The sequence below is a fragment of the Balaenoptera acutorostrata genome, chromosome 7 (assembly GCF_949987535.1).
Source record: "Balaenoptera acutorostrata chromosome 7, mBalAcu1.1, whole genome shotgun sequence".
NCBI lineage: Eukaryota > Metazoa > Chordata > Mammalia > Artiodactyla > Balaenopteridae > Balaenoptera > Balaenoptera acutorostrata.
The window spans coordinates 18877993-18900147 of record NC_080070.1 but is presented as its reverse complement, the minus strand read 5'-3'; the positions used below and the strand labels follow the sequence as shown (position 1 = coordinate 18900147).

At 38.3% G+C, this 22155-nt stretch overlaps 1 protein-coding gene across 11 annotated transcripts in view; it reads left to right on the top strand.

The window, feature by feature from the left end:
- CALD1 (caldesmon 1) overlaps positions 1–16531 on the top strand; it is a 182810-nt gene extending 166279 nt beyond the window's left edge. For 7 of the 11 annotated variants that reach the window (XM_057550103.1, XM_057550102.1, XM_057550106.1 and 4 more), the window contains 6 exons: positions 3577–3620; positions 3719–3800; positions 5618–5755; positions 6224–6319; positions 11402–11525; positions 13972–14066. In XM_057550103.1, coding sequence (XP_057406086.1) covers positions 3577–3620; positions 3719–3800; positions 5618–5755; positions 6224–6319; positions 11402–11525; positions 13972–14051 — 564 coding nt within the window. In that variant the 3' untranslated portion in view covers positions 14052–14066. Of the gene's footprint in view, positions 1–3576; positions 3621–3718; positions 3801–5617; positions 5756–6223; positions 6320–11401; positions 11526–13971; positions 14067–14216 lie in introns of those variants that run through there. The other 4 variants (XM_057550104.1, XM_057550097.1, XM_057550099.1 and 1 more) reach the window with 3 other exon arrangements.
- Positions 16532–22155: the final 5624 nt, after the last annotated feature.

The following is a 22155-nucleotide window of genomic DNA, read 5'->3' as shown; positions in this document are numbered from 1 at the left end:
AACTCCTCCCAAATAAACTCCTTATACTTGAACCCTCGTCTCAAGAGCAGCTTCAGTGGGACTCCAAACTAAACCACAGGGGGATTTTCTTATTTAATGTTTGATATTTATAACAAATCTAATGTGCGCTATGTGCTATGAAGGCGAGAAGCACAAAGCAAGGTCACTGCCTCTAGGGCACTAATATAATTGACTGCCTCAGGAGAATTCAAGAATTACAAAGGTAATGAAGTGCAGACTACCAGCTCAGTGAGGTGTCTGAGTGGAGCAGGAAGAGAGAGAGGCTTTGTTGAGTAGGTGAGCTTCATTTACGGATCTGAAATTTGAATTTCATAACATCTTCCTATGTCACAAAATATTCTTTTGATTTTTTTCCAACCACTTAACAATGTAAAATGTTCTTAGCTTTTGGGTGGGTGGAGGACATGGGCAAATGGGCCATAGTTTGCGTACCCCTGCTGTAGGAGAAAGAGCAGAAAGGCAAACCCTGCTCAGTTCAGACCATCTCTGTGCAGGCACCAGGTCCCTCCTCAGTCTGGGTCCTTCTATTCCTGGCTCATCAATAATTAAAGAAAACCATGTTCTCTCTCTTTCAACCTTCCTTCAAATGCCACTCAAGCTAAGCTTTCCTTGAACTGTCTTGGGAACATGAGGAAAGTAGTAGTCATCTAGACTTCGAATTTGTACTCTTTTTTTTCGAAGAAACTGCAACCCATCCTCCTCCAGCCATCTCTCTACCAAGTTTCCAACTTAACTTCTCTAGTGTTTCCATCAGCCAGACTCCTGGGTTCCCAGAAAGCCATTTGTCTACTCACTCTGGTAGAGAGGCACATGTGAGCAATCAAAGTTGATATGTAAAAAAGAAAAAACACATTTTTAATTTCTGTGTAACAGAGACATGCTTTCAAGAACAGACAGTCTAGTGCTTTTCTCCATAGTATGTGCCTTGAAGAACCTGCTGTGGCTCTTGTTTTAGAACTTAATTTCATGTCCTACAATTGAATTCCTGCAACTATTGGTACTCTTGGCCCTGCAACTTTTATAAATGGTCACAAGCTAACATTGTCAAATGCCAGTGGGAGGAGAAACATTTGATATTTGACCTCAAGATATTATCAACTGGTGTATTTTGTTAATTTCTCATGACTTATATTCCTTGTCTGAGAAGCTCAGAACCTGGTTTCTCATGGTTAAATTATGCTAGCAGTGAATGATTTTTCTTACATAAGACATACAAAGAATAAGTTTTAAGTAATTTAAATTTAGAATTTTGTTTTTATTATTATTGTTTTCATATACTGGTGGTGGAAGGAGTGTGGAGTAAGGAGAGCGCCAGTTTGCTGAAATGTGTGGGGGTTTTCCCCTGAGTTTTTCTGGGACAACACTGCCACCTCTTGGTCTTCAGAAGAACCAATTTCCCCCTTTAAACTCCTTAGGCAGGAGATTTAATTTACAAATTTAGTACAAATTGTTACATTACCCAGAGTCACTAAGGGCAGGAATTTTCCAACAAGAGTACATCAGTAAAGGATGGTAAATCCAGATAAAATGTGATAATGAAGTCAAGCTGTATTGAATATTGTAGATACAAAAGGAGAAGGTAGAGTCTGAGAGCCTCTGTAATGAGAATAAATGTGATGGCCAAGGTTAAGATGATCCCCGAGTCAGAATGATGCTAGAGGTGCTACAAAGAACAAGTCTCACCTCTGCCTCCCGTCTCCACTGGCCTTCCCCCACGCTGACCGCTTCTCCAGTCTTCAGTCCCACCACTCTACGTGCCTCTTGGTTCCCCAAATCTCTGTATATGTGTTTGCTCTGCTAGAAATGTCCTCCCCCCTCTAACTCATGCACTCCCACCCTCACTTTCATGAACTCACTTATAAAGCTGTGTAAACTATAAACTACGGATCTCAGCTCAAATACCAGAACATCTGAAAAGCCTTCTCGAATTCCCCCATTTTCTTATCTTTAATATGGTACCTACCACTGAATTTAAAATTTTTCATTTATATGTTCTACTAGTCTCCCCTACTGACTCCTTAAAGAATTGGAACCCTGTCTTATACATCGTTGGGTGTTCAACTTTATATAATAGGTACTCACATATAATTTATTGGTTGGTTGGTTGTTTGACTGACAGGTTGGCAGGGTTAAATCAGGATGGATAGATGGATGAATAATATTAAAAGTGCCAGTGCATTGCGTGGTTCTAATGTGTTTTACATCATTCAACTGGGAACTTTTTCTCCAGAAATGCACTTCTAAGTTTATGTTAAAATCAGAAAAATAAGATTTAAGACCCCTTACATCTCATAAACTCAGGCATACCTATAGCATTCTTTTGCATAAAGTTTTATGTTTAATGAGTTTGATTTTATCTTTGTAAGAAATCATTGGAAAGGATGAAGTGCCCTAACTAACATCTTTAAAAGTATTATTCGACTGATATTAGGAGTGAAGCATGTTTTCCAAAAAGCTTAAGGGTATTTATTAATAATCCATGAGTCCCAGGCCAACAGTCCAGAAAAAGCCATGACATCTTAAAGATTGTAGGGGACGGTCAACCACACCAGCCTAGGGTAACTGTAGCCTAGTAGATTCCTTGGCTGCCCTGAACAGGGCAGAAAATGGACCTGTGTGCTTTGCACATGTAGTCATATGCAAAGAAGCTTTTACTATTTGCTGATGATAGGTGATGCGTGGCAGAGGATATTTCTAGCCTGGAGTTGGGTATCATGAGGAGTCAACAAATATTTGCTGACTTATAAAGAACATCTGGATTTCAGTGATGCAGTTTCAGTAAAATATAATGTTTGATTTAGCAGCTTTAGTTGTAGCAAAATTTCTGGCTTTTAAAAAAAGAATTTATTAAAAATGACTAAACTGCCTATTGGTGTATATCCATAGCGGTTTCTCTGGGCTTATTTCCTTATTTCCCACTTGGACTAATAGGGCCTTCATGAGAGGCCTCAGCCATTCCTGATGAGCTGAGCCCCAGTTTCACTCATCCCCACCCCCATCTCCTATATTCAGGGCAAATTAAGTTCAGCAATAGGTTTGACAGCTGTCAAATTAGAAAATCAGGCTAAGCAGTAAGTGAATAGTTCACAGTTCCTGGTTATCTTTCTTATATATATAAATATCAAATCGTTATGTTGTATACCTAAAACTAATGTAATGTAATATGTCATTTATACCTCAATAAAAAATAATGGAAAAAAATTTAAAGTAATCAGAAAACAAAAAAAAATTGTTTTAGTCTTGAAATGTAATTATTTTGCCCTTGATTTATATTATTTCAGAGGCATTTTAATTCCATTTTGTCTAGTCTTTGTCTCCAGAACTTCATATTTCTCTATCTTCTTCCAGTCCTACCTTCGTCTCCCAAACCTCATTATCAAATACCTTGCACGTAGTTTTCCTCTCTAGCAGAGGGGCTGTGCACAGCACCCTCATACTCTTTGACACTCTCTGGTACTTTTATTCCCCAGGTTCAGGGAAGATAGTAGTATGGGCTGAGAAACACTGTTTATAAACTGAAAATATTAACTGGTTTTATTTTTTTCCAATTCCTAGATAGAAGAGCGAGCAGAATTTTTGAATAAGTCTGTGCAGAAAAGGTAATATGGTTGATTGTTGAATTGCGAATCATCAGCCATTATATGTATGGAAAAATTCTCCCATTTTTATGTATGTATGTGTGTGTTTATTTACTTAGCAGTGGTGTTAAATCAACTCATCAAGCAGCAGTCGTCTCCAAGATTGACAGCAGACTGGAGCAATACACCAGTGCAATTGAGGTGAGAGATGTCCTCAGAGTTATGGTCAAACAGAAATCAACTCTGATTATATAAATAATCATAGAAACACTTAGGACAATAATCAAGTCCAGTAGTGTTAGAATGTTAATGATGTTTTATAACTAGTTAGAGAGAAAACAATAATAAAGACACATTATAGAAGAGTTTTAAATAAATTATTGTTTACTACTTTCCACCTGTATTCTTTAGTGAAGATGTTACTTTTTTTAAAGAATGAGTTTATTGTTATTTAAATATATTATTTATGTGTTCACAAGTGTATCTTCAATATTCTTAATTCCTTATAAAAGGTGTTCCCATATATAGTTTAAACAGGTCCCTTACAACCATGATTAGTCCTCTTTTATCTATAAAAATTTTATTATCAAATAAATTGGTAGTATAAATTAATATAAAGATGATAGCCAGCTGGAATTTAATGAATTTCAAATTAATTGTTTTATACATGAAGGATCATAGTTTTATGCTTCTGTCTAATCCAACATTTTTTCTACCCAGTTGACCTAGGGGTGTTACTCTATTCAGAAATAATGTACTATATTTCCAAGTACCAAAGCACTAAGAGGGTAGGGTGCCATTGATCAAGGCGTGATCCTGGTTTTTTTCTCCTTTGTGTAGACTTTAGTCAGTGGTTTTAGTTGCCTGCTATGAAGTAATTGGATCAGTTTGATTTGATTTCTCCTCTCCTTTGTACTGCAGAGTGGAGATACCTATAAAATAGTTCACAGCAAATGATAAGAGGGAATAAGAAAGAGAGAGGTCTGGATGATTTATCAAGTGAATAATCAAGTCTTAACATTCAAGAGGAGATTTTCAGAAGATTAAATGGCCACTAAATTATAAGACAAACTGCAGATAGTTATTTTCTGTGGTTGAATTGATCACAGCTCCAACAGGGTTAATGAAGCCAAAACTGTGGCTTCAGCCTTCACATAGTCCAGCAATGGTGCCACTCACCCTGGCTGCCCACCTTGATGACACATGCCACAGGCCCCAAAGCAGGACTAGCAGAGAAACTGCATGATTTGGGGTATGCCTATCACTACTGCTGGAAAAGTATCTTGAATGCACACCTTTCTTTTTACACCCATTCATTCCTCCTTCCAATCTCCATGCGGTGGTCTCTCAGTCTTTCAGTCTTTTAGCACACCCCCGTCTCTGGTCCTTGGCATGTACTGTTAGCTCTGTGTGGAACGGTGTGTTCTCCTTCCTTCACCAGCCTCTTTCAAGTCTTCCATCAGATCTGGGTTTGAATGTCACATCCTCAGAGCAGCCTTCTTTGCCCCCTAAACTAAGTACCGTTGTCCTCTCGTGTGCTCTCTTGGCGTGCTTACGGCACCACACTCATCTTTCATAGCACTTACTGCAATGTGAAATAATAGTGTATAACTAGTTACTGTCTCTCCTATTAACGTCAGTCCACTGCAGCTTACAGAGCGGACTGTCTTGCGTACCACCACGTCCCCAGGGCCTGGCACAGTGCCCTGCACACAGCAGGCATTCAAGAAGTGTCTGTTGTAGCAATGAAGTAGCATATCACCTTAACAAGAAATGGAGTCCCAATGAAAAGCATATTTCACTTTCGAAAGATTCTCTGAAGTAGATACAATGGTTTATTTGGAGGTAGAGATGTCATCAGAATGTACTTTCACAACAGAAATTATGACTCTCATTTTTGGTGAAGGCATTTACACAGTGAATTTGTTAAGTGATAGTGTTGAAGAAGACAAGCTTACTATAGTTTTACGAGTGCAAACTTACCAGCACCAATCCTAAAAATAATTCATATACTTCAGGGAACAAAAACTGCAAAACCTACGAAGCCAGCAGCCTCGGACCTTCCTGTTCCTGCCGAAGGTGTCCGCAACATCAAGAGCATGTGGGAGAAAGGCAATGTGTTCTCATCACCCACTGCATCAGGCACGCCAAATAAGGTGAGCAGAGGATTGCCGTCTTTTAATTTTGGAGGTTGGGTTTTTCTTTTTTCTTTTTTCTTTTTTTTTTTTAGGAATCACATAGTTAATTACAAAAGCAGTGAAAAAGGTATAATTCTTACTTTCTTTTGCAATGACCAAAAAGCAAGCTCAGGGAGAATGTGTTCCTAGGGCTAATAGACTATGCACTGTGCTCTGGCTACAGGCCTCTAAATACGGTACCCGGAGTTAATCACTGACCTTGGGGTTGGGGGTAGGAGAAGTGCAGGGGGAAGAACACCAGATAACATACTCTTTAAATATCAGGTTTAAGGTTTATTTTTGTCAAAATATTCAATATAATGATCAATAATTGATCAGTGTTATGTGAAACAATACTGGATAATATTTTGAGGTTGCTTTGAAATTTTCTTTCCAGGTAGGTTTTTTGTTTTTTTTCTTTAATATTAGATGCTTGGCCTTTTGTAGGAAACAGCTGGCTTAAAGGTGGGGGTCTCCAGCCGCATCAATGAATGGCTAACCAAAACCCCAGATGGAAACAAGTCACCTGCTCCCAAACCTTCTGTAAGTAGCTCCAGGTTCTTCTGAATTTCTCTCATAGCTCAGCTTCCAGCAACAGAAGAAAACAGGCTGTTGGTCTATTTGCCTGGGAAAAACAAGGCCCCTGTTCTTGGTCGTGACTGCTGAATAACAAACAAGGAGGGCTTCAGATTGAGAGAGAACAGTCCCGAGCACTATATTTACCCAGAAGGTAAAATGGGACCATCACCTCTCCACCCAGAACGTTGAGGCAGTTCAGATTTACACTCTTAACTGGTCTGCATGTTTAGCTTCTATTCTATAAATTACAGATAGGAATTTGAAAATGAAAATGTCAAATTATCTTGGCCATTTCTCTGTCAAGAGCACCCCTAGACTTATTCCCAGAAGAATGTGTATGTTGGCTATTTGAACCCATGTTTTCTAATTTGCCTAATTTCTGTAACTTAACACAAAAATACAGTTACTGGGTAGTTGTTGAAATAATTGCTGTAATTTTCTTGTCAACACCTCCAAAGGAAAGCCATTTAAAAAAAAAACAAAAACGTAAGACTAGAAACTATAAAATCTGGTTATGAATGTTATTTTTGGAAATTTAAAATTTTCTTATTAAGTGTGGCTATCTTACTATAAAAATATTCTTTTAACCTTTTCATTGAATGTATTTGATCATTACCTTGCATTTATCGTTATAATCAAAAACTTATTAAGCTCCCTACTGTATACTGGTGAACTTTCTCTGTGAAGTTGGCTTTTATACCTTTGCTGGTGCCCAAGGCAGCAAAAACTCTGGTCACAACCACCCCATTCCAGAGGTAGAAGAAAAGCTTTCCAAATCCTAGGCCTCTGCACTGTTGAGCATTTAATTGCATCCCTTTGCTCTATATTTAATCTCCAAATTCACTAAAGTTTTATCACTTTTCCAATTTAAAAAGAAAAGAATGGAAATATTTCCATACTTTTCGTCGGTACAATTCCTTGTAGTCAATTAATATTCAGCTTGAGATTCTCTGCATACGGGCCTCTCAAGAGGTATAAAACTAATGTAAACCCAATTTACAATTGGACAGTCTTAATATATTGAAAAGAAAATCTTTTTCCTCTCCCAGTAGATATAGGAAAGGGGCCCTATAAAAGGAGACAGTCGAGGTGAGGGATCATACCCACAAGGTATGTGATCTTCAGTGCCTCAAGTTTCCCCAACACCCCAGGTGACATAAAGAGTGGAAATTATTTTTTAAATGGCAGTTATATAAAGTTTTGTGGTTCCAGATCAGTGATTATTAACCTTTTTGAATTATGGACGCCTTTGAAAACCCAATGAAATGTAAAGACCCTCTCCCCCAAAACACTGCATATAATACAAGTTCAGCAAGTTCGTGGACACACTGAAGGTTTCTTATGACAGCAAAGATAAAGAGAAAAGGGTATATGTTTTTCTTCTTTGATGAGTATGGTACATTGCTAAAGGAGATGGTCACTTTTTCACATGTATTTGCAACCTGTTTCATTTCTATCCCAGATTATACTCATGTATTTGGTTCAGGATTTGACCCATACTCTTCTATCAACACTTTAACTGATAAGCCTATCATCTATGTCACCCTAATGGGAGGGTTAAAAAGATTCAATACAGTTATTATAACAATAGGTATAAATGAGTCAAGGTTTCCACAGAAAGCCCCATTTTCTGGAGTTATTGATGGCCTCCTAAAAGTGGCAGGACAAAAAGGCATTACAGGGAAATTACAAAATCATTGCCTGCTTTATCTAATATTTAGTAAGTAATTTGCTAGACCGTCTACTAGAGGATAGAGGAGAAAAGGCAAGAAGAATGTGGCAAGTAGTATACATCATAATGATCTCTTTTTCCCCATGTCCCATTGGATTTGGTAGACTAGTGTGGCTTCCTGAATAAAGGCCAGGTTGAAACAAAGCAATGTGTAATTGATGTTGTAAATAAAAGGGCAGTTTGAGTAGATCGTACTTAATATATAACGTTGAGCTTTGTGCACATCCCAAGAGCAGTAGGCCCAGCAATGTTCCCCGTCATGAATAGCAGTATGGCAGTCTCTTTGGGGAAAGATATAACTTGGAATTTAGTAAGGCAGGAGGGTAACTCACAGACACTACGGATCCAGCAGAAAAGAAATGAAAATGTCCGAACTGCTGGAAAGGGCTGGACGGATCCTGCAGATACATAAAACTTGTCAGGCAAAAGGTTAAGTCCCGGAAGGCAGCTTAGAAAGACAGGTCAAGCAAAGATTTTTGTCTAGGTCTTGTCCAGGGGGGTCTCACACTGGCGGCCTGCAGCTAAGATCTGTGCAGTCAGGGCCATTGTGCTTTATATTCCTTCTTTTAAATGATAATTTGAACATGTTTTTAAGGTGTGGAGGCATGCATTCTTTAACTTGTTGATTCCTTTTTTTTTAAAATTTTCTTACACCAGCCTCTTCAGGCATGTGTTTCCAGCCTGGCCCTTCATGGCAGGCATGTGAGTTTGACACCCTTGGGATTCTGGTCAGACTGACCCTGAACCCAGGATGTCAGAGGATTACCTAAAGACAGCAGCAAATAGGAGGCTCCCAAAGGCTCCCTTCTAATTTGGGACCAGAGGTGATTTATTCTCAACCCCTTGTTTATATTCCTTGGCGTGTATGGGTGAAAGGGAAAGCCTGGGTTTGTGTTTGCCGATGTATGGCATGTGGCCATTAAGGAAAAATCAGAGAGAAATTCTTTTACCAAAATAGTGCTCACCCAGTGAAACCTCAAGAACCAGGAAAAGAGTAATCCATGGGATTAGTGTCCAGTTCTAAAATTCACTGAAGAGAAAACCCATCCTCTGCTACTAGTTATGCATTAATTTTCCTAGAGTTAAAAGTGCTCAAAAGCTTGTCAAATCAATATTATTTGGGTCTCTGAAAACTAGTAACTTATTTAAACATTGATCTACACCTGATTCTTTACTGGGACGTCTATTGCTATTCGTGGGTAGAATTTATAGGACTTCACTGTAACTTTGTAACTGGAATTCAATTCTAAGTATGTCTGTTGTATCTGGTTAGTCTGTTCTTTGTGTCTAAACTACATGTTATATACAGCAATTAAAATGCTAATTTGTCTTTCTTTCTGTTTAAAAAAAACCCAGCATTGTCTTTCTCAGCTGAATTTTCTGCTTCATTCTTTGATCTCTGGTTGACTGGAAACCTGCTTCCCTGCCTTCATTTCTCCCTCTTCTTCTGGAGTGGGTCTTTCTCTAAAATGTAGGCTGGTCAGGTAATTTCATTTATATTTCCCATTTGATTTAAGATGCCAATTTACCACTCAGATGTTAATATTTTCTTAAAATGGACTCTTTAAACTCTTTAAGTGATCTCAAAAGATTCATAGGTAGGATTCAAGGAAAATACAATTCATTTTCTTTAGTAGAAGGGTATTCATGTGAAAGAAAAATATTTTTCTTATATGAATCAAATAAAGTAGTAATAGCCACTTTCCAGAGCTTCCATTAGCATGTTCCTAATTATAGTTTCCAAATTTTTAAAACAGTCTTCCAGACAATTTGGCAGCTTCTACTTACATTGGCATATGTAGTGGAATTCTTCAAAAACAATCTGATTTGTTGCTTACTGGTTCCAAGTTAAATAGGTGTAACTCTCTAATAGAATATCAGGAATCCATGTCACAGTGAAAATCCAGAAATTCAGTAAGATTAAGGCAAATCTGAACTGCTTCACATGGTACTGTTTTTAACCAGTGCATTTCTAGTGTTGCAGTCTCAATAGTATCTATTAAAAAAAATACATGTCCATTTAGACTGGTGTCCATGGATAAATGTAGTTGCTATTAGCTTTGCCTTCCTAATGAGAAAAGGGTTTGCCAAAATAAACATTACTATTTCAGTAAAACACATTTATTTTCTACAAACTACCTTTGCCAAGTACTCATATAAGCAAATGCTGGAAGAAGAGTAAATGGAAACAGAAATTTGGATCCTTATCCAAACCAAATTAATTATGAGGTAGTAAATAAAGATTCAAAGATATATAGCTGTTATCGACCATATTTTAGTGTTTTCTTCCCAAGATCTTTACATGTTCTCACGTATGTCATCAACTGTCACTTTCTCTTATGGGTACACTTTGTAGTAAATGTTTAATTTCACGGAGCTAGGTGCTCCTGATACACTTCTGAATTACCCCTTGCTCCTCAGGAAACACAAAATGATTTTAATCTGAGGAAAGTGCAATTAGAAAAATGTCTTAGATTGGGCTGTCCAGAAGCAAACCCTAAAATACTGGTTCGTGTGCAAGTAGTTTACTTGAGACATGAAGAAAACACTACAGGAAGTGAGGCAGCCAATAAAGAATGTTTATTAAGCAATTCACTACATGGGCTGTTAAACATAATCCTGCTGGGAAATCCTGAAAGCCACCACAAAACACATGCTTCCGAGTTATCCTACCTGAGGCGTGAGAGAGTCTGAGAAATATTCTTGCACCAAATCTCATGGGTGAGTGGTTGAAGACTGCTCCTGGGGGTGTTGTTAACTCTCTGGATGTCCAGCCTGCCTCCTGGGAGCAAAGTGGGCATCTGCAGCCAGAGGAAGTCCTCATGCAAAGAGATGCAGTGTTGGCCATTGGAAGTCCAGCTGGTACGCATTAAAGTCATAAGGGCTGGGGGCCGTGGGCAAGGCACCGAAGAAAAGTTAATTGGCAAGGGGTGAGGTCCTTATCCAACCCCCCCAAAATTATTTAAAACTAACCTATGCTCGATTCACTTCTAAGGACATAGAAAGTTAAAAATTGGCTATCTCATTTTAAATATGCTTATATTCCAATTTTACTGGTCAATAAACAGTAAGTCCTTGGTGAATGACAGGACCTAAATGCTGGATAGTTTCAGCCCACTCTCGTGTCACAGCATAGGTCAGGGTCCGTATAAAAACAGACAATGGCTAACGATCCTTTTGATTTAACCCATTTCAGATGACTAGGATAAAGTGTATTACACAAATACACAAACAACAGATGTGGTGATTTATTTAGACCTGGCTAGAAAATATAAAGAGCCACCCATCAATTTTGTCTGCTTTCTCTTCATTAGGATTTGAGGCCAGGAGACGTATCTGGCAAGCGGAACCTCTGGGAAAAGCAATCTGTGGACAAGGTCACTTCCCCCACTAAGGTAATCTACCGAAGATTTGTTTTTCACAGGTTCTTTTCCTGCTGTATCCTGCAGTATGCTGTCCCAGGGTCAAAAAAGAAATAGTGCCGATCCACAGAGTCTTGTCTGGGTAACCATCAGTTTCTAAAGACTTGTATATGGTACAGTGAAAGGCAATGTCACGGAGCCTTCAGCATGGTAGGTTTGTCCGTCATACAAGGTAAATAGTCTAGATCCGTGGGATGGTTCCCAGTAAGACATTCTAGAAACACCATAGTGGTAGGGGTGTTGAAAACAGAAGGCTGTGTGGTATAACCATAGTCTACATTTCCTTACAAGGTCCAGGCTTGGAAATCAGAATTTGCAGATCGCCTAGGAAAGAATGTCTATCTCCTTGAGTAGTTTCAAAGCTGCTTTCTGGAACCATTCTAAGGGGTTACATTGCCAGCAGCCTAGGACTCAAGGCTGATATGGCAAAAAAATTGAAATAATATTCAAAAGTTAGCAAAATTTGCTACCCTATGAAAACTAATGGCTAAGAATGCTTGGATTTGTCTTTCTTTGGCCTTTTGCTCATCCTTGACAAAGTGGCCTCTGGTCAATATCTAAATGATGCACAAACTAAAAATAGGACCCCTTGTTGTACAAGGAGCTAATTCAACTCCTAATTCCCCATTCAAGTAATAATTCCAGTCTTCTCCCTTGGTAGAGGGAAAATTGAAAAGGGAAAAATCAGAGAGCAACAATAAGTAAGATTAGAATAGACTGCTTATGGGCTGATGTAGAGCTCTATACCCAGAAGCACTTTTTAAGCAAACTCAGGACTGAAGAACATCTCAAAGGCAACTGAAGAATCTGTACAGCTCACCGAAGGAAGAGAATTGCTTCCTCTTTCCTACTTTCTACGACATGCTGATAAGTCTGGTGCAGCTTCCTGAGTGTGTTACATCTTCTCTATTAGTTAAATTTTCTAAATATATTCAAAGTACCAGTAATAATTTTCACCATTACAAACCACTAACATGTAATGAGCACCCACTATATGCCTTCTCAACCTACATTATCTCATTTGACCCTCCAATCACCATTATTATTACCCCCATTTAGAGCTAAGGCGAATGAGGCACAGAGAGATTAAGTACCTTTCTCAAAGTCACACGGCAAATAAGGAGCAAAGCCTGGATTAAACTCGGGCAGTCTGTTCTGAGCCTGCATTCTTAATTATACATGCTGCTTTTTTTTAGGATTGCATATTCAGCAGAAAATGTAAGGTTCTAAAGTTCCTTGTACAATTTTCTTCTGGTGGAATGGAGGGGAATCATTTTTTAGTTTTTTTTTTTTTTTTTTAAACAAAGAATGAACTTTTGTTGGCCTAAGCCATTATGACCCTTTGCGAAATGACCTTTCAGAAATGACAGTCTAAATGTTTATATAGTCTCCTTTCTGAGTAGGAGGTGTCAGCTGTCCATAGGCCATCATCACAGGTTTAATAGATCCCCTCTGGACAACATTCCTCTGAACCAGGGTTCTAGGAAGTAGAGTAAAGATATGATCTGGGGGCTTCCCTGGTGGCGCAGTGGTTGAGAATCTGCCTGCCAATGCAGGGGACACGGGTTCGAGCCCTGGTCTGGGAAGATCCCACATGCCGCAGAGCAACTAGGCCCGTGAGCCACAATTGCTGAGCCTGCGCGTCTAGAGCCTGTGCTCCGCAACAAGAGAGGCTGCGATAGTGAGAGGCCCGCGCACCGCGATGAAGAGTGGCCCCCGCTTGCCGCAACTAGAGAAAGCCCTCGCACAGAAACGAAGACCCAACACAGCCATAAATAAATAAATAAATAAATAAATTAATTAATTAAAAAATTTAAAAAAAAAAGATATGATCTGGAATGGTAGGTCTCAGAGAACACAACTCATATACAACATGAATGGTACTCCCTGGAATTATGCAATAATGTGTGTGGTACAATGTGGGACGGTGACAGGGTGAGACTTCATACACATACATACTGTCCCCTCCTCCTTGGTCTATACCACAAAACTCTTTCTACAGTAATAATAATAACATAACCAGCAGGCCCAGAGCTGAGTTTGTGAGGTAGCAAAGTAGGTAGCTCCTTTGGTCCAAAATGTCAAATTCACTAGTATCACGCAGTAATTCCTTTGAAATGAAACTATACAACACATTTGAAATTGCAGATTCATAACACTTTAACATTTGTGAATACCTCAGCAAGAATTTTTAGCAGCTAGCTGAGGGAAAGAAACGGTGTACAATAAGACCATTGGTCAGATAAGTTTCAAGGGTAGGGGCATAAGAATAGGAGGTAGGAAATGAAAAAATAGGAGAAAACTAAAGATAAGCGTAGTCCAGTTTACCATCATGCCTTGATGTGGCTGAGACAGCCATTCAGTCATGCGTGCCTGTCCTGGAACACACATTATAGAGTCCTGGCCCTTGTAGTAAGTAGTGTTTAAAAAAAACCTCCTTGACCCTGAATGCCATGAGCAAGGCTCAAGATCAAGATATGAAAAGGGGAATATAAAGAAGAAAGAAAGAGGAAAGCAAAAAAACCAACAGAAGAAACAATAGACTGAAAGAAGAGGAGCATATTTGAATAGAATGCCAAAAATAATCCTCCCTTTCATAGACATTTATTCCTGCCATATTATCATTCTTTTTTTTTTTTTTTAATTCTGACACAAAATGTCTGGCTGAAACACCATGGCCTGACGACTTAAAGCTCTCTTCTCTTAGCAGGTTTGAGACAGTTCAAGAAAGAACCCAAAGTAGCCGCTCAAGATGCTGGACCAGCTCAGTTGAAGAGGCCTAATTTGCTCTGTTTTATATTTATGTTGATTTACTAAATTGGGTTCATTTCCTTTTGTTTTGTTTTTCATTATCCCAGTAAACCCATGTATATTATCACTATATTTAATAATCACGGTCTAGAGATGTTCATGGTAAAAGTATTGCCTTTGCACAGGAGCCTGTTTCTAAAGAAACCCATGCTGTGAAATAGAGACTTTTCTACTGATCATCATAACTCTGTGTCTGAACAGTGATATCAACCACATCGGAAGTCAACAAAAGGAGATTCAAGTTGAAAATTGCCTGAGGAATGTGTGCAGTATCCAGAAAAATGAACCATAGTGTTTTTTTTGTTTTTTTGTTTTTTAAATACAGAAATCATGTTGTTTCTGCACTTTAGAATAAAGCATGGAAGAAATTATCTTAGTAGGCAATTATAACACTTTGTGAAAGTAACCCATTTCAGATTTTAGATACTACAATAATGATTGTCTTTAAAAAAAAAAAAAAGATGTACTGTTAAGGTATTACTTTTTTCATGCTGATGAATATCTAAATTGGATTTTGATGTTAGCTGACAGTGGTACTGATTTCTTTAGGTTGGTTGCTTTGTGGATTTCTTTGGTAGTGATAGTGAACCACATTTTAGATGACGTGATCATGTATGTATGTGCATACACATATACAAACACACTAATGGTAGAAAGCTTTTTTATGTGCTAGGCTATTATATTTAGCAGTATGTCCCTGTAACTAGCCAATATCACTGCTTTTTAAAAATTAAAAATCACAATATTATATTAATATTTCATATTTGCCAATAGAAACATGGCAGAATAGGTATCGATATGTTTCCAATGCCCAATAACCTATAAGAAAGAGATTAGAAGTGTCAAAATGAATTGACATTTTCTATAAAGCATAGTATTTAGTTTATAATTAAAAGCAGTCTTGAAGTCCAGTGTGAATTGTACTAAATCTCAAAGCTTGCTCCAAACTTTATTCTTAAGAATCAAGTTCACAATTGGTTGGCTTAGATGATGTCTGAGGTCTCTTCCTTCTCTAAAATTTAAAGACGAGAATTTTAGTGACAAAGTTGTACAGATTGGAATTCCATGAATAGGTGTACTACGACCAACTTTGGCTAATCTCTGGAAGCAGAAAAGTAAGCAAAAGCCAATATTTAGGAGTCATGACAGTACTTCCATCTTTAACATACTGAAACATCTTTTTAGTTAAACTTTTCTACCTTTATTAGTCATTGGCACTTGCCATAAGTTGATAATGTGTTGAACTTTCAAAAAATATATGTAATTTTTATTAGTTTTACCTTTTTCCCAAAGAGTCTATCAACTCGTCATTTGTACACACACAATCCAGGTATCAGATCTTATTTTAGCTTATAAGCGTTCATCTATTCTTCACAATAGATGATAAAAGAGTACTCCAGTGTCTTGGCAATATGTTCTAGCATAGAGATATACATATAGTGTAGTTCTATAAACGTATACCTCATGACTTACCAAAATCGTCTTAGTCTCAATTCCTACCACAATGAGGGAGCCTCCCAAATGACTCTTTTCTAATCCACAGTGTTCCCCTGGGAGAGCTAGCCAGGATGGGGCTGGCATGAGGAGTGACCAGTGCCTTCCAAAGTCCATTTTCCTCATAAATCAGTAGAGTTGTTGAATCCTCTAGCTTTTAGCACATCTGGGCCAAAGAAAGTAAAGCCAGCAATATTGCACAAGTCACCCATCCATGACAGAGTAGACATGAGTCTATGATAAGATAAACTAGAATTCACATGCAGTGCCTGAGTTGGCATTGACTCCCAGCATTCGAGTGAAATGGATCAAAGTTTGAATTAAGGCCTATGGCGAGATAACATTTCTTTGTTGTACTTTTGAATAAGAGCTTCTCCTGATCACTATTATATATTTTTTTCTAGAAAGTCTAAATTTAAGAAGAGAATATATCGATCAATCCTGACTTTTATTCCAATATTTGGATGGAATAAGTTTTAGGGTAGAATTTTGTTCAGTTTGGATTTAATTTTTTGAAAAATAAATTCCTTGTTTACTTGTTTGATTACAATTCTCTTTGTTATCTTTTTAAGAAGTAAAACTGCAAGGTGACTAGCATGTTCTGTGAATCTGCCATTCCTAAAAATTTTATAAACACGATATTTTTCACTGATAATTGATCGCTGCAATAAATATATATTGTGAAAATGCATCCACAATAAATGGAATTCCTCCAAATGTCTTTGCCTCACTTATTTTTATGTACTATATTGATTACAAGAGTTCTATCTGATGTAATAAAGATAATGGTATAGCAAAATGCATATTTCAGATTAAGTCTTGGTTTCATTCTTTAAAGAGGAAAGCCATTTCATATTTTTAAATACTTATTACAGGCAATTTTCCAACAAAATATTAAAAATTGCTCTGGTAGAGACAACTGACCAAACATATATAGAAAAGGTTGAAAAGAGGGATTGAAAACCTTCTTATTCAAAAAAACATTATCAAATGTTCCTTCATCCTCCTTCTCATTCCCAGTGTAGTCACATGTCACCCCTCTGGCACCTATGGTGGCAGTACTGTTTTCCCAAAGGCATTGTCTTTTACAGTAGAAATACCCATTTAATATATACTGTTTGTTTGTAGAATACTTACTATTTGCAAGGCACTGGCGATTACCTTTAAATCCAGAGATATTTTTTCATAGTAATTTTATTTTTTTTAATATTTATTTATTTATTTGGCTGCGCGGGTCTTAGTTGCGGCATGTGGGATCTTTAGTTGCGGCATGCAGGCTCTTTTACTTACGGCATGCGGGCTCTTAGTTGAGGCATGCGGGATCTAGTTCCCTGACCAGGGATCAAACCCGGTCCCCCTGCACTAGGAGTGTGGAGTGTTAACCACTAGACCACCAGGGAAGTCCCAGTAATTTTATATTATTTATGTAGCACTACTTGAAATCTGAGGCTTTTCTCACAAAGGTTTTAAATTGTGAGTCGGGAGGCCCTGAACAGTCCCCTAAATCCTGTTCATAAGATTGACGAGGGCTTCCCTGGTGGCGCAGTGGTTGAGAGTCTGCCTGCCAATGTATGGGACACGGGTTCGAGCCCTGGTCTGGGAGGATCCCACATGCCGCGGAGCGACTGGGCCCGTGAGCCACAATTACTGAGCCTGCGCATCTGGAGCCTGTGCTCCGCAACAGGAGAGGCCTCGATAGTGAGAGGCCCGCGCACCGCGATGAGGAGTGGCCCCCGCTTGCCGCAACTAGAGAAAGCCCTCGCACAGAAACGAAGACCCAACACAGCCATAAATAAATAAATAAATAAATAAATAAATAGAAAAAGAAAATTCTTATTAAAAAAAAAAAAAAAAAAAAGATTGACGAGTTAACAAAATTATGGTAACTTAAAAAATACTTCCGGGGCTTCCCTGGTGGCGCAGTGGTTAAGAATCTGCCTGCTAATGCAGGGGACACGGGTTCGAGCCCTGGTCTGGGAAGATCCCACATGCCGCGGAGCAACTGGGCCCGTGAGCCACAACTACTGAGCCTGCGCGTCTGGAGCCTGTGCTGCGCAACAAGAGAGGCCCGCGCACCGCGATGAAGAGTAGCCCCCGCTTGCCGCAACTAGAGAAAGCCCTCGCACAGAAACGAAGACCCAACACAGCCATAAATAAATTAATTAATTAACTTAAAAAAAAAAAAAACTTCCATAAGATGTTATGGAAAACCCCGAACGAACTTTTTGGCCAACCCAATAATTAATACTTTTGACTTCTACATTCTAACAAGAAGGGGTCTAAGTTTAGACAATGTTATCATCAAAGTCAATCACAAAATTAAGTAATGAAAAGAATACAATCTGTAGTACTAATACCAAACTGATAGGATTAGGGCTGGATGAACATTAATCTTGTGCATCTTCAGGGTTTGAGCTCAAAGATGTTACAGTCTTCTGTGTGATGTAGAAACTGGTCTGTATTGTAGGGGTTTTTTCTACTCTTGCTTGCATGTGTGCTCCAAATGGAAGGATGGTTAAGAAATGAAAATCTCATGACCCTAAATATGTGTTCTTCCACAGGAGTGAGGAGATGGCCTAACAAGGTCTTGATCTGAGTGCTGTGTCTATTTGTATTCAAGCTTATTAATCATGTGGTCCAAACATTCTATATCATTACTGGATTTTTTTGTGCCTTTGTTCTAGCTGTTACTGAATTGGAAATGTGAAAATCTCCCTCTATAATTATGGATTTGTCTATTTCTCCTTGTAATTCTGTTAAATTTGCTTTCATATTTAAAGTCATGTTTTTGGTGCATACACAAATTTAGAATCATTTTATCTTCCAAGTGAATTGAATATTTTTAATATTATGAAGTGACCCTCTATTTGTAGCAAAGATTTTCGCCTTAAAGTTTATTTTTTCTGTTCTTAACATTGCTACCATGGCTTTCTTTTGGTTAGCACTTGCATGATATAACTTTACTTTCCCCGTTTACTTTCAATCTGTGTGTGTGTGTGTGTGTGTGTGTATTTGTATATATGATATAACTTTCTCCACCCCTTCACTTTCAACCTTTGTATATCTTTAGTTTTAGATGCAGGTCCATTTAGACTAGAGTCCATGGATAAATGCAATGGCTATTAGCTTTGCCTTCCTAATGAGAAAAGTGTTTGCCAAAATCAACATTACTATTTCAGTAAAACATTTATTTTCTACAAACTACCTTTGCCAAGCACTAACATAAGCAAATGCTGGAAGAAAAGTAAATGGAAACAGAAATTTGGATCCTTATCCAAACCAAATTAATTATAAGGTAGTAAATAAAGAATCAAAGATTCTAACCTCTGTTCCCCATAATTCCTCACAAGAGATTGCTATTTCCTAGGAGCATGCCTTGAAGACAGCCCCTTGTCAGGGGGCAGGTTGGGGCCACCATGCTCCTCCTGAAGCACACGAACAAAGACCAATAGCAGCACTGGAGACCAATGATGCAGACTTCAATTTGGCCCAGTTAAGGAGATATCTGCCCTTTTCCCCCCAGCCCTTACTCATCCTAACACAACAAGGAACTAGCACTCAGAAGAAAGGGGGGATGAATGTAAATAGCAAAAGTCCAATTCCCTCCCACTTCCTCAGTCAACCAGAGCTAGGGACAGATCTAGGGGGTAACGAGAAGGAGGGCATTGAATCGAGTTTGAAATTGAAGTTTAAAGTTTACTTAATACCAAATACCAGAACGAAATCTTAAATACCAAAATGAAAGGAAGTGGCTGAAAAGTTGTGGGATCTGGCCAACACATCCTTAATGAGAAGGGGGATTTCACCATTGCACAGTTCAGGTGCACTTATTGGTGGCAGTGGGGTGGGTACCATTTCTTGATTTTTATCATGAAACTTCACCCTGAGCCTGGGAGCCAACTTTCTCTTTTGAGGTGATTTATCCTATCTGTTCGTTGTTGAACAGGCTGGGGGCATTCTTACTACCTCATTTCCAAGTGTTCAGAAGAATAATGCTTCACTATAGTCCCCAAATTTAGACATAGTACGTAAACTAACAGTATAAATATTCTACCAATGATACAGGGATCAGGAAAGACTTCACTAAGGGGATGGCCTTTGAGCTAAGTCTTGGTTAGTTGACTGGCTGGGACAGATCTTAAGATGTGGAAACTGTTGGAGTGGTTTTGCCTTACACTGGAACATTCTAGACCCCGATAGTCTGAGGAAGGCCTGACGGGTACTAGATGACCCCAGGGCTCCCAGGATCCAGTATGGCTTCCTCAGCCAAATTATGACGAGGCCTCTACAGCCACATAACCACTAACTTCTGTGATGTCATAAATAACTTTGACTTCCCTAGTCACCTCATATGCTCATGTAAGCCTCTGCTCAACAAATTCAAAATGATATAATCACACAAAATAAATCACATTCCTAACACAATTTACATTTGGCCATGTTGCTAACATGACCTTTTTCCTCCTGATTCCCACACCGATAATTGTGCCTTTTGGAGTACTGTTTTGGTTTTTCTTTTCCTCTTTTCTTACTCTTACTATATTGCCTTTTATACTGCAGGCTTAGAGGTGATGAATGCATCAAAACATTGGAGGAGGAAAGGTTGCTGCACAGGCAAAGCTGCCTTCCCAGGAAGCAGAAGCTGGCTCCATAAGGAGTATGTCCCATAACATTCTCTGATAAGATCACAGAAAAGGAGAACAAAAACGCAGACCGACATCAAAGTCCTTGGCTGAAGTTTACTGCAGGTCTTCCTTCCACTTGCACTTAAAGGCAAAGAATTTATTTCCACTGTATTCTGTCTAGAATAGGAGAGTAAGTTTAAAAAAAAAAAAGAGTTAAAAAGGAACAGGTGCTTAAGAAAATCATTTTAAATTTATCTGGGGAAGAAAGAGGTCCTAATGAAATCTCTTTTCTTAAAATGTACTGACTCCAGCTAAGCTTCAACTAAACAGTACTGCCTAGTATAATTCATAACGTGATTTTCTCTCAGAGCCTTTGTACTTGCTGTTTCCCCTGCCTGCCAAGGTCTTCCCCTAGGCATCCATGTGGCTCATCCCTTTACTTGCTTCAGGTCTCTGCTCAAAAGCCTGGTCAGAGAGACTTTCCTGGACACTCCATCAAGAGAGCCACCCCTACCAAGGCCCACCCACCAGAGCACTCCCTATGCTCTTTATTTTTCCCTTATTTCTCACCACAGCAATTTTCATCACCTGAGTGCTTTTTTCAAGTATTGGTCTTTCTTCTCTCAGTAGTACATAACCTCCACAAGGAATGTCCATTTTATTACACCGGGAACAGTCCCTGGCAATTAGTAGGCATTGAATAATTATTTGTTGAATTAATGAAAGAATGAATAAATACAATTTTCAAAGGTTTTTTTGAATTCCTATTTTTATTATGCACTAAAATAATTTTTCTCTGTAGGATTACTTGAAATATGATCATGTAAATATTTGGACTAAAAATCTTGAGATTTAAGTCCCAGCTCTGCCATTAATTTGTGTAACCTGGTTAGATCATTTCTTGGAGTTTCACCTTGTGTGTCTGACACTATGGCTTGCAATCATGACTCTAAAATCCAACAGAAAAATAGATTCCATATATAAAAATTCTCTATGCATGTCACCTTTAGTAACATATGTATTACATAAAACAAGGTACAATTATAAAGGGTAATTAATTTTCAAGAAAGTGTGATCTAATACCTGCTCTATTTCTTTTTCTGGAAGGTCCAATTTTCTAAATCACTGACCTCAAAGAACATGTTACTTTTCGGAAACTAACAAAATTTAAGCAGAGGCTATTAACCTCATGTTTAAGCTATTGCTTTGCCCTTTATTTTACTTTTTCATTATCTCCATTTCTACAGTATTACAAATCTCATGACACATAATGCCTCGTGCAGGCACCAAACACTTAAAGACTTTTTTTTTTAGCTCTACTTGGAAAACTATTCCAAATAAATTATCCACTAAGCTACAGACCAGGGGGAAATCAAGATGGGATGTACAGGAATAATGACTAAATCTGTTATGGGAAGATCATATTTAATTAGATGAGACAATACATGTAAAGTGATTTGCATAGTGTCCCCGAAGATGTGCTTGATACGTTAGCTAACGATTATTATACTTAAAGAATCTCTGAGCTGATAAGAATCTTGCAAGCTCACCCAAGAAAATCTATGACTCTTCCATCAAATATTTAAAGAGAAAAGTCTCTTTTTCCGAATCCAATAAAGATCATTAGTCACACAACTGTGCAAAACGCAACTCGCTGTGGATACAACTAAAGATCAACAAAGCAAAAGTCTTAACCAGTTTGCTCTAGTGTCTGCT